The 13527-nt window shown below is 37.1% G+C and overlaps 1 protein-coding gene across 1 annotated transcript in view; it reads left to right on the top strand.

Moving 5' to 3' along the window:
- Positions 1-3549: 3549 nt before the first annotated feature.
- Positions 3550-13527, top strand: part of LOC107679737 (matrix metalloproteinase-15-like) — a 28554-nt gene continuing 18576 nt past the window's right edge. Inside the window, exons 1-2 of the mRNA XM_016475376.1 lie at positions 3550-4364; positions 12887-13035. Of these exons, the coding sequence (XP_016330862.1) occupies positions 4236-4364; positions 12887-13035 (278 nt within the window). The 5' untranslated portion in view covers positions 3550-4235. The remainder of the gene's footprint in view (positions 4365-12886; positions 13036-13527) is intronic.

The raw sequence follows: 13527 nt of genomic DNA, 5'->3' as shown, positions 1-13527 counted from the left end.
TTCCCCGGTAACCGCAGTACACAAAGCTGATGTGCAGCGCTCAAGTTTATTCAGTGAAATCGTAGCCTTTTGAAGTTTAATCGTCATATTAATCCATATAGCATTTCTTGTCTTTCCGTCCCCAAAGACCTCTTATAATTTACACTTTTTGTACAATTTAAGAGTTTGCATGGCCTTAAATGTAAACAATTTAACTGAAGACGTTTTAAGGACCCGCGGAAACCCTAATAAGAACATTTCAGTGCAAACATTTCTGTCATGAATTTGGCAAAAAGCTTTTGTTGGCTATGAATTTTACCTTTGAAATTTGAGGCAAGTGCAACTCTGGCGTCCCCGTTGTTTGTGAGCAGTGGTGTGATGGCGATTTAAATCAAATACAGATTTCCAAACATATGGGTATCCCCTTGAACTTGGTAAAAAGTTAATCTGTTTACCATCTTGACTGGAAAATACTGTTTTCATGGTCAGCTTTTCATTTATTATTTGCTAATGTTAATGGATGTTTAGATTAGAGTGCAAGTCCTACTACGCTGAAATTAATACGGGAACGGCTGGAAGCTAGCGACCTCTCCTGGTTGGAGATAGTATTAACATCATAAACTGAAAGCAATCTTTACGTGACTTGCTTTTCAAATGTTTTAAAATTGATCATCCGAGTCTAATATGATCCAGCGGGCCGTACTAAAAGACACTGCAGGCCGTATATGACCCACGGGCCGCCAGTTGCCCATCCCTGCTCTAGATGTTCTTTAGGCAGGTCTAACTGCTCTACTTCTGTGTGTGTTTGAATACAGGGATTTAAACAGAGCCTTCATTTGTTTGCGTTGATGTATGTTAGAAAGCACCCTAATTTGACAGCTCTAGACACTCTACTGCTCTCAGCACACAGTCAATTACACTCTTATCTCCAACATTCACTGCAGTCCTTTAATACAGCTGTCTAAAACACAAGACAGTTCAAATAGACTAAGCTTTTTAGAGGTAGGAGCGAACACAAGACAGACGCCCTGGTAATGACAAGTACAGGAGTCTCAAGAATGCAGACTGTGATTGATTTAACCCTTACGAAAAAGAAGTTTATTCAAGTGTGCTATTAGTATACTTATTTTAAACTAAAAATAGGAAAGTATACTTTTAGTCTACTTTTTATGTACTTCTCAGAAATGGGCTTTATGTACTTCTCAGAAATATACTTAAAATGACATTTAAGTATACTTGACTTATACTTAGAAAAAGTCTAAATATATTTGAGCTATACTTGTGTTCCTAGAATCCGTGTTTTCATTGTTATACTGTAGAGGGCGATAGTACACATCTTCTGTACAGAATTTCCAAAACACACAAGTGAAGAAGAAACCGAAACAACAGATGCTTCCACATGTATTCTAACACGATTTTTAGTTTAAAAGAAGTATACTAATAGCACACTTGAATAAACTTATTTTTCGTAAGGGTTCTCCTAATTTTCATGATTGAAAAGACAATTATTTGACTAGGCTGTGTGTGGTTTATTTAGTCTGTTAGCATGTTGTACGTAACAGAATTAAAATATGTTTCTATTAAATTAATATGGCCAATTTTTTTGGACATAAATTGGGAATGAAAACTCATAATAAATGAAAGTGACCTTTGGGCCTCGGTTAAAAATAAAACTACATGTGTCTTGCGGAAGAACATTGTTTTGGCTGTGCTTTGACTCTGCTCCTCTGGGCAGATAAATGTGGTTCGGAACATCTTTTAAAAGCGGACGGACAAATAAATAACTGTTTCTTTGATTTTACAATCAGTGATTTTCTGGAGGTTTACTGTTTTGAATAATCCATCTTCAATTTTTCTACTTTGTTGTGACAAATTTGAATCTTTTTAAAATTTATTAATTAATAAAGATGCTTGGAAATCAAAACAATTTTCATCACTGTCATACCATAACAAAACAAGCTCCAAGTCCTTAAACAAATCATTGTTCTTAGTGCTTTTAAGGTTTTAGAGAACTGAATAGATTCAATGTACATTTTCATTTCAAGTTTGAATCTCAAAAAGGGGTTTGCATTTAGAAAATGTACATTTATGGATGTAATACCTAGCTAACCGAAAAATAAGGTTTACAAAATAAGTGTAATTTTTCTTTACAGATTCATTGAATCCAAAAATTACATTTATGTCATTTCAAAATTATGATTTAAATAACATTTGATAAAACCAAGAATGGCGCACCAAACAGTTTTAACAAAACTGGAACTGCTTTATCAGCTTATATTAAAGTTCGGCTTGTGAAGAAGCGCACCGCTACTCAAGTTATGCAGCCTATTATGTAGCCTGTAAGTATTTTGAAATTAATTATTCAAATGCTCTGAGATGCACCACAGTCTTGCAACAAAACTGTCCTGTAGGAGACGCTGTGTCACACTATCTGACTGTCAGTTTACGGTACACAATCTCATTCTAGTGGTCATATAAGCAAAAGACGGTAACACTTTACTTGAAGGGGTGTGCATAAGACTGACATGATACCTTCATAATCATGACACCTACATAATCATGACATGACACATGTCATGAATATGAAGGAGGTTTTATGCATGTTTATGACAACTGTCATTAAGTGTCATTCGCTCAGTTATGTCATTTTTAATGCAAATATGACATTATTTGACCTAACCCTAACCTACCCCTACCCCTACCCTTACCCCTAACCATAGCCCATCACAAAGACATCTCAAACAATGTCATCTTTGCATTAAAAATGACATAACTGAGCGAATGACACTTAATGACAGTTGTCATAATCATGCATAAAACCTCCTTCATATTCATGACATGTGTCATGTCATGATTATGAAGGTATCATGTCAGTCTTATGCACACCCCTTCAAGTAAAGTGTAACCCAAAAGACTATAACAATAACTGAGTAAATTCAACACATACACACTTAAAAATAAAGGTGCTTCACGATGCCATAGAAGAACCTTTTTGTCTAAATGGTTCCATAAAGAACCTTTAACATCTGAAGAACCTTTCTGTTTGACAAAAGGTTCTTTGTGGCGAAAGAAGGTTCTTCAGATTATAAAAAGGTAAGAAAGAGATGATTCTTTAAAGAACCTTTGACTGAATGGTTCTTTGTGGAACCAAAAATGGTTCTTCTATGGCATCTCTTGAAGAACCTTTTGAAGCACCTTTATTTTTAAGCTACCTGGCATTCTGGTAATTTGTTGTTGTTGTTGCAATGTGTAAATAAATAGGCTAATCTGTAATTAATAGTTTTTACTTGTCTTAGCTTAAACAGAACATATAGGCTTTTTCTGAATGTCTGGCTGATAGTTTTATAGAATTCTATTTCCTAAAGTGACAAATAAGTGCATATGGGTACTTTTTTTTTATTACAGAGCTCAAAAGTACTGCAAAGAAGAAATAACACGTGTCGTTGTGTCAGGATAAATGTCCAGACTGGAGGTGGCACTGGACACTTGCTGGTGTCCGTCTTGTTGGGCCCCTCCTCCAGCTTCAGCGGGACACGCCGCAGGACTCAGCACAAAGTCCGAGTCACTCGCTGCACACACGAGGAGCGTCACAACAAGCACCCGGCGACCTGGAACCCGCCCAAGAAAACCGAGAGAAAACGTGGATTTTATCGAGAAAAACTATCGTATTAAATCTTTACAAGCAGGGCGGTGATCCAAGACAGGTGTCGGAGCGTGTCGCAGTCATCTGATAATAATTTGTGCGCTCTTGTATTGTGGTTACAGCGCGACGACCGAGTTTCTGTCCCAAGAAACGCAAATCTCTGTTGCAATAACACTAGCCGTTATTCACGCTTCGTTTACCGAGTCATACCACAAGAGGAAATTGCAGCGTAAGTTTGCACAGCTTCTGCTTTGAAGTAGGTTGTAGCTGTAATTAATTTATAGGCACCACGTGAGTGGGATGAAACGACCATTAAGTGGGCACACCCGCTGGATATGATACCTAACACACTCAGAAACTTCAGCCAGAGCATCGAACCTCTTTGACTCCCGGTACAGCGCCTGGGACTGGCGTTAAATCTCACTGAATGACTGTAGCGCTGAAGAACCGCGCGCTTCTGCAGAAAGGACACACAACTACAGGAGACCCTGTCAGAATGATGTTGTTTTTAATCTGAGTGCATTGGACTTCTCGCGTTTTTAGTTGCAGACTGTTTGATTTTAACCTCTTTGGTTACACTTCTGAAGAGTTTTAGCTGCTAGCACTGATCCAGATGAGAATGATGGCAGTGTTATGGGATGACCCGTTCACGTTGCTGTGGAGACGGACCGTAATTTATTCTCTTCTGGTGCTCTTGATGAGTGGAGCGCGCACCTTTGGAGATGAAACCTTTAATGGAGAGGTAATTATAATTATTTACAAATGATCAATGTACTGCACATTTTTGTATCAAAAATCATATTGTAGAATGCAATACTGTTTAAAGTTTGAAAACGGGTTTTGGTCACCACTATATATATATATATATATATAAAAGTGGTTTCAAACGAATAATCGCGATTAATCGCGTCCAAAATAAAAGTTTTTGTTTACATAGTATATGTGTATATATTTATTATGTATATATAAATGCACACCTAAGCATGTATATTGTGTTTCTCATTTAGGTCTCAGAGTCTCAGGTCTGGTTTTTATATGACCGCTGATTTCAGCTGAATGCTTGTAACTCAGCATGTGAATGGCTGTAATATCCGAGAGCAACTTAGAAAGTTATTTAGCTTTTCACTAAACTTTCTGAATCACCAACATTCTTACCTCTTAAATTCTTGTAGCCAAGCTTTGGGATGGTTTTAGTTTGAAGTGGTAGGAGGTATGAAGAGTTTGTAGTCTGTGTGGTTTGAGGTTTGTTAGTGGTGTGCCACTCCATGTATGCAGTGCTGCAGTGGTCCAAACCCTGTCATTGGTGGTCTGGCACTGTGCGAAGAGACTGACAGAAGCCAAAGATCTAAACTGTCTCTCTGAATTGATTATTTTACTCATCAGATTCACAAATCTGGCAGGGAGCCTCAACTCATTCCTTTCAGGTATCTGTTGCCTTCTCAAACATTTACATCAGTCCTGACCCAGATTAACCTGATTGGTTGGGAATAACGTTAACAATAAAACTAGATGAGCTCCTCTGGGCTGGAAGTAACATTGACCTCACATTGGGCAGTTGTAACCTGCAGTTACCACACACCTGGCTATACTATCGCCCAGCAACTTTTGGATACTAAAGCCAACTTTTAGAAAAAAAGAACACTCTTAGAAAAAAAAGGTACAAAAGCTGACACTTTTTTTCAAGGTATACTTTTGTGCTTTTTAGGTACAAATATGCACTTTAAGTTACCAATAAGCACCCTTTAAGTACAAAGGTGTACCTTTTGAAAAAAAATTTTTTTTTCTGAAGGTATACTGGTACTCTTTGAACAATTGAATTCAGTTTATTCATCTAACAGTGTACCTCTTGAAAGATCTGGGCTCCTGCATCACTGTCCTGATCTCTGGGCTGGGCTTGTAGTAATATAAACTTCTTTAAACCTACAGCTGACCCAAACCCTTTTAGAAAGAAGCAGCTTATCTCAGTAATTCTACCAGTCACAAATGTTGAATGACAGCAGACAGGCCTGCACATGCCACAGTGGTAGATGGATTTTTGGGGGATTATGTGTTAAAGCTGTACGACCCACTGATTTGGGTGTGTGGTGAGACAACTGTGGGGACAAAGTCTCAAATGCAGTTATAGAAAAGTAAAGTATGCATGCATTCCCTTTTCTACAGTATATCAGCTTCAAAGGTTGTGATCATGAAGTGCTTAAAGTCCATTTTTTAAAATAAAAACATTGTTCTGTAACTACTTCCATTAATTCATTAAGAATTGAGGGTGTTTTGCCCACAATTTGAGATTCACGATTAAGAACATGAATATTATAAAAACTGGGTCTCATTCAAAATTCATGGACTATTAGTCTTTAGAAGCACAAGAGAACTCAGGAGATGTGCCTGAGGTTCGTCGTTTGCATAAAACATGCCCAAGCTTTCTCTATAAGGGTTTTCCACACAACCTTTCTTTAACAGCCGTTCATCACTGTGAGCAAACATATGACACTCCTGCCTGAGAGAGCTTGTGCAGCAAGATCCTCAAGCAATGCCATGTGTATCACCCTCAAAACCAGTTCAAACTGGTTTTATTTGAATGTGTTTTAAAATCGAATTTATTCCTGTGATGACTAAGCTGAATTTTCAGCAGCCAGAGCATCAGTCTTTTGTCCTCTTTCTTCTTCTTCTTTGTCTTCACCTTCTCCTCCTCCTCCTCCTCATTCTTCTTCTTCTTCTACTTCTTCATGTTCTAATGTTGTGTAAGTGAATGAGACCCAGTGAGTGAGCAGTAAAAAGCCTGAACGTAGAATTATATGTTTTAGATGATCCCTTTGGAAAAACTAAAAGTGCAAACTCAACGCTTGTGTCAGTTCACCCATAGCACAAACAATGTAGATGCTTGAGTGAAGATAGGGAGTGTTGTGAGTTTCTGTGTGGGTGTTGCTCTGAGAGCCTTTTGTCGTACAGTTCTTTACAATACAATACTTCATAGAAAAGCATTTGCTTTCTCAAACAAAGATATGATTTCAAAGTGGTGTCTTATGAATATCTACTTCCTGGAGGAGGGATTGGCAGCAGAGTTGCTTTCGGCTGTTGTCTTTTCCCTCACTGATAGTCTTCCTTTTCAGATAGCTTTATCTTGGCAATTCAAACAGTCATTTCTGGATATGCCAGGAGAACTAGCTACTATCAGGCATGTTTAACTAGCTGCTGCATGGAGAGTGTAGAGGTGTTGGTCTGCTCTTCTGTGCTGCATGTGATCGGTGAATGCAACAGCTGTTTTCTAAATAGGCCACAAACAGAAACAGTTAAGAGATGTTTAGGACTGCAGGGCTCTCGGGCAGCTGAGGCGCAACAATGAGACTTCTTGTGTTCAGCTGACTGTGTTCAGAGGTGCGGGGAGATAGAGCGTCAGAAAGAGCTCGTGGAGCGGGGAGAGGAGGGGGTTTATGAGGACTGTACTTCATAGGGAGCCGACTGTATCACTTCCTGCAACCTTATCTCTATCCTGCGTTTAACCCCTGGAGTCCCGCTTTTCCCTTATGTTTTTTATCCGCCCTCTGTATCCATGGAATGTAGCATCCTTGTGATTTCCCACAAACTCATGGCGAGCTGTTTGTGTGGGGTCTGGACTGCCTCACTGTGACTGAGAGGGATAATGAGATGTGATTGGACCGTGGAGCCGCATTAACTGCTAATCGTGTCCATGTACTTCTGACTGGTAGGTCTACTTCCTCTCTTATTAAGAACCAGGGCCACATTCACCAGCTCAATTACTGCAAGGTCATGAGGGGATTGAGCCAGATTCACTAGGCCTGCCTTGCTGTCTACTGTACATAGGCATAAGCTGCTTTATACACACAGAAATGGACCATCATATGTGATTGATTTGGAACGCTCTTTAGGCAGCAACTCTGAATGCCACACAAATAATGCTTCTTATGTGAAGCATGTTGCAGATGCGAAAACTGATGGAAAATCCAATGGAGTTTGGTGCATGTTGCCAAAAAAAAAACAAAAAAAAACCATACAATGCAAACACATTTGGTAAAATAGAGAATTTGATTGAATTTTTTAAAGAATTCTCTTTAGTATTTAATGAAATATATTTATAAAAATTATACTGTAATATAATATTATTACAGTTATTTTGCAACATCTGCCTCAGTGCATTATGGCATTGTCCTCTCAGTGCAGGGAACCTGCGATGCTGATAAATTAAAAATAAAATTGTTAAATTAAAATTAATTGAATTTTCATGTTATAGTCAATATTAAAATTATATTTTGTATAAAATATAAAAAATATTTAAAAAATACTTTAAATACTCTTATAAATCATAATCAGTGTTGTTTTAGAATCTTTTTTCTTTTTAGATATATATTTTTTAATATTTTAAATTATTTTAATTTTATATTTTCCATTTTAATTGACATTTTTTTTGTATGTCTTTTTATGTTTTTGTCATTTTCGTTTAGTACTTTTAATGTCTGTGTAGTTTTTATTATTTTTTTTACTAAATTTTTAGTACATCAAGCAAACTAAATTAAAACGAGAAATGTTGATAAAAAACATTTTATTTATTTATTTTTTATTTTATTGTAGCCCAGTTATATTGTTAATTTTTATTTCAAGTATCTACTGAATTTTTGTGGTTATAACTGTTTAATACTTTTAGTTCAGCATGCACAGTTAAATATTCTATATTGGCCTATATGTGTTCAATATTAACCAAAAAAAACACTAATACTGGCCGATAACTGATATGATACAGGTATACTGTGCATCCCTATTTAAAATGTCTTTTGGTGAACTCCTTATTTGATTGTCTGTTTAATTTAGTTTGGCGTTGCTGTTCTCATTGATGAAGGTTATTGATTTACACAGCTGGAAAATGAAACTGACTGCTGATTGATGTGCTTTGTCCTTTGACCTTACTTTGAGTCTCATTACCCAACTGCCTGCCATTAAAGATATAGCCTAAATATATATTTCAAATCTATTTATTGTATTTTCTGGAATGACACAGCTCCCTGTGGCCCAGTAGACTTGATGTGCAGAGCTGAGAGAGAAGACCACATGGAGTTTAAATTAAATTTGTCATTGCATTATTCCCCAAAGCAGTTACCTGAGATTCAGAGCCAGAATCACGTCTGAAATGCCAAAAGCCCAGTCTGCCTTAACTTATTTCACTCCTCCCCTCCTCCATCATGTTCTGTTTTCCTGTCTTCCTCTTAATCTTTTTCACTTGATCTGGTTCGCTCGCTCCCTCTTCCCTCTCACTTAATGACCAAAAAATGGCACGCACCCAAAGCCCGGGAATAATAGCGCTCTCTAGTCGTTAGATTCTTGGCTGACATTGTTCTGGACACACACACACACGCTCTCTCACACACACTAAACCCAAGTCTTTTCACGACGCGCTGTGAATCACAGGTTCCTGGAGGACGTGCTGTTGGCAGCGGCTCTCAAGGTCCCGTTGAGCCAGCGCTGGCACAGGGGCTGATGGGAGAGAAGGATGGCTCTCCTTGCCTCTGTTCTCTGCAAAGCCTTACTCTGTATGCATGACATGGGATGTTGTGGTGGTGGAATTGATGCTGAAACATTTTAGGCTTTAAAAGCGGGTCTTCGTTTATCTCATCCATTTTGACGGCCTGCGACGAATAATTCCAGGTGCGCTTGACCTAAAGAAGGAGCATATAAAGCATGAAAGCAAGAGCGTTGTTGTCCTTTATGAGCCAGTAAGCAGAACACTAGGGTAATGTCTTTCTCTAGTGGGAGTACACACACCCTCCCACCTCTCGCCTGCTAAAAGCCCCAGGGCTCCGAGTGACTGAAAGCGAGGCAGTCTTATCTGTGGGGGTAAGGTGTGTCTTGCCCTGCACAGCCCTTTAGCACTTCCCTCTCTCACAGCCTCATGGGAGACACAAAGAGGATTGTGTTCAGGGAGAGTAAGAAAGCTGGGGATTGCTGGATTTGGTGTGGAAGTACAAGAGTAGTTGACAAATGGAATGGAAATGACACTTTTTGATGATTGTGAAAAAAGTGTAGATCTTAGATGCTGTAAGTGGCCGCCAAGTTTTTTTTTTTTTTGTGCAGTTCATTGTTATATTTCAAAATAATTGTTGTGTGTTACAACAATTATTGAAAAAAATCCTATTAGTTTCTAAAAACTGCATGGAAAAAAATATAAATTTTTCATAGTAAACGCTGTGGTTGTACCACCACAAGGTACCACCATGATGCTAGAGTTTGTATTATTTGCTAGGACATTGCTATACAGCTGCTAAGGTTTTCTGAATGTTTTTAACATTCTGTTTATACAGTTTCTAGGGTAGATTGCTAGTTGCTAGGTGGTTGTTTACTGGCCCAAGTTCAAAGAGTCTCTTTTATTGTGGTTAATAGATCAAGTCCTTTTGTGCTTTTTTTCTGATAACAAATGCTATTGCAATTTAAAGTACACGTGTCTGTGTGTGTGCATGTTTTAAGCAGTGCTGCTTGGACAAAAAATGTGTGATTAAATACCAATATGACTTTGTAATAATAATAATAATAATAAAAATGACAATAATAATTATATTGACTTATGTCATTACTACTAAATAAGACAATTAAAAGGTTTACTCACTAAATAAAGCAAAATGAGAAATATTACTATTGCAATATTTACTGTAAATAAAAAGGAATTAAATAATGAAAATAATATATTTTCATGTTACAGCATGACTGTAAAATTACAACACTGCCTTCATTTCTTCTTATTCAAACTTTAAACATTTCTTTTGGCAAAAAAACAAAAAAACACAGGTAGCCTGTAAACATCTTTTGTTGACAACATGCAACATGCACATTTAAAGTGACGCAAACTCAGAGCACTTGCAGTGATGTGTTTATGTTGAGCGCCATATTTGAACTGAGCTGCTCTGAGACACTGAAAACACTGGGTGGCGAGCTGCTCGTGTATAAATGAACACAGTGACATGCTTCACTCTATAGAACACAGCTAATGTAAATTTATTTAATAAAATCACAGCCTTTGCGATTTGATAATAACACTAAGCCATATTGCAATTGTGTCATTCAATTGTTAGTCTGATGACTGATGAAAAGTAATAAAACAAGCTGCAGAATTTGATGCATCATTTGTTCTAAAAACAAATTGAAGTACGTAGAAATAGTGATGCATGCTAGGGTATAGTCACTTTTTTTTCTTTCTTAGCACTGTAGATATAGCTGGTTTGGTGCGGTGGCATATTAGCCTAGCCCAGAACAGGGCCAGCTATTCAACAGTTTGACTGTTATTCAGCTGCCTTCACAACACATAAGAGCACAAAGGCCTGTGTTTTCTGTGGTTGTGGAAAGTAGAGATCCGGACCAGGCAACTGTGTGACAGGCCCTGGTTACAGAGTAGAAAGAGAAGGGGACATTATAAAAGCAGTGACCCCCTAACCTCTTGAGTCCAGTGGGAGGAACACATTAGCCTTCTGCTAATTAATACCAGGTGAAAAACAGCACTGTAAAGTCATGAACAAATCTAAGCAATTGATTCTGTATTGCTTTTAGTATTGCATTTGTTCTCAGTTATGATCGATTTTATGTTTCAGATGTTTCTCTTTAGAAAAACAAATAATAGAAACAAATGACACAATTGTTAGAGTAAAAGTATAGCTATAAAATATGAATTATTACTCACATCAGTAATTTGATGAGACTTTGTAGACTTTGGTGATAATGAACAATTTGTGATATTGTTCATACTTTTTGGAACTCTTCAGATTAAATGGTGAAGCAAGCAATTTCTCCATCTGTTCTCCATTTGATCTCATTACCGTCTAGGAGAGACAACTGAGATAGTAAATTGGTCTGGTTTTCTATATGGGAGGTTCTGGCTGGTTTAGGACCAGGGTTATTATATTTAACTAAAACTAAAACCATTTAAAAACTTTAAACTTGAATTAAAACTTGAATTAAATTAAATGTCAACTGAAATAAAATATATTACATTTATTTTATTTCAGCTAGTTTCCAAGGCAACATTTCTTATTTTCATTTAGTTTATCTTGATATAAAAATAGCTAAAACTAAATAAAAAATGAATAAAAAAAACTATATAGAAATATATATAAAAAAAAAAAAACAATAAAAATGACAAAAAAAAAAAACAGCAAATTTACTATAACAAATGAAAATGGATATATAAAAATAATTCAAAATATTAATAAAACCTAAAATACTATCTCAGTGGTACTATAACAACACTGTGAAGGACAGCCTGTTTACTGTTGCCACAGGGTGGGCTTAATAATGGGGGAGTTTAATTACATAATTATTATAATAATGATAAGCAGTAGGTGTAACCACATTTAATGTAAATCAGAACATCATGTCCAGCTTTCATCCCCTTTAATGGACCCTCTGGCCTTTTGGAATCGCCCACTGTATCCAACGCGAGAGCCAGATGGGATTGGAGCTATGCCTTCATGCATGTCTCTGCCCTGAGGAAAGTCCCCCAGCAGTGAGGGAAGAGTGGCTGCTTCTAAAACCTCATAAACTGGTCAGTCCAGCTGGTGCAGTCACCCCTCAATCTGTGTTCACATCCGCCTCAAGTGTTCTCAAACAGTCTGGACCAGTATTAGGTGTCGCTTACAACAGGTGTGACGCTCTTTCAGTCTGTGACAATATCTTCTTTCTCCTTCATTCTCATGGCAGTGACAAATGGATGTTTTTTGAATTGCTGTGGCATTAAAGGGGTCATGTAATTATTCCAAAAATTGAATGGTCCTGTTTTACACAGATCCTTTAAGAAGTCTAGAATTTAATTATACAGTGTTATCTCCGTTTTTAATAATCTTTTGAGTTCTGGAAGTTGCATTCATATCAGTTTTCATACTCTGAACTCTTTCAAATAGGAATGCTTTTACAAAATATTAATTAAATAGTCCTTGCATTAATATTGCAAAATGTGGGAGACTACAGATGTCATGTGCAATTAGATTGCTTTTTACTTTTTCAAATAAATATACATATTTTCAGTCAACTGAATTTGAATACATTTTAACTATGAATTTAATTTGCTTTGCATGTTTGCAATTACTGTTAATAACATGCATATAAAATACAGGTATGACTCTTTCTACATTAAGACTTGACTTTGTGGATTGTGAAGTATTAATATAAATGTTGACACAATTATTAATGACAATAACCATGAGCATCCCTGATCACAAAAGGTCAATGAAAATTAGATTTCTAATGAGATCACTTCTGTCTGTGTTTTTGTCTCAGTCATGGCTGCGGCAGTACGGCTACCTCCCACAGGCCAGCAAGCAGATGTCCACCATGCGCTCGGCTCAAATCCTGTCGAACGCCATCAGCGACATGCAGCGCTTTTACGGGCTGGAGATCACTGGAGTGTTGGACCCCGTCTCCATCGAGTAGGACACTCACTCCACCACATGATCTAATGTATCAGCTACACTGTTAGAGCTACTACCAATTCCTCCTCAGCTCATCTTAATCAAACTATTTATTTTTCATGAAGCACTTACATCCTGTTAAATCTGTAACTGAACAGAAAAATGAAGGTCACCTTATGGAGAAGGAGAACCTTAAAGGAATATTGCAGGTTATTTAATGTCTATAGGTGGATGATCCTGTGGTCATGCATTATCGGTGGTAACTTTTTTTTTTTTTTAAAGCTGGTTATGACATGAGTTTGATTGTAAATGTCCATAAAGGGTTAACAGGTGATTCTATTGCACCAATCTATGATAACACAATACTAACACATAACACATAATGTTGAAGTGTTTTCTGTTACTTTCAAAACAAGATGATAGTTGCCTATTTAAAGGAATAGTTCACCCAAAAATTCAAATTTGCTGAAAGATGTAGATGAGTTTGTTTATTCATCTGAACAGATTTGG

This window comes from Sinocyclocheilus anshuiensis, unplaced genomic scaffold, assembly GCF_001515605.1.
Source record: "Sinocyclocheilus anshuiensis isolate Anshui unplaced genomic scaffold, SAMN03320099.WGS_v1.1 scaffold224, whole genome shotgun sequence".
NCBI lineage: Eukaryota > Metazoa > Chordata > Actinopteri > Cypriniformes > Cyprinidae > Sinocyclocheilus > Sinocyclocheilus anshuiensis.
This window is presented reverse-complemented; position numbering and strand designations above follow the sequence as displayed.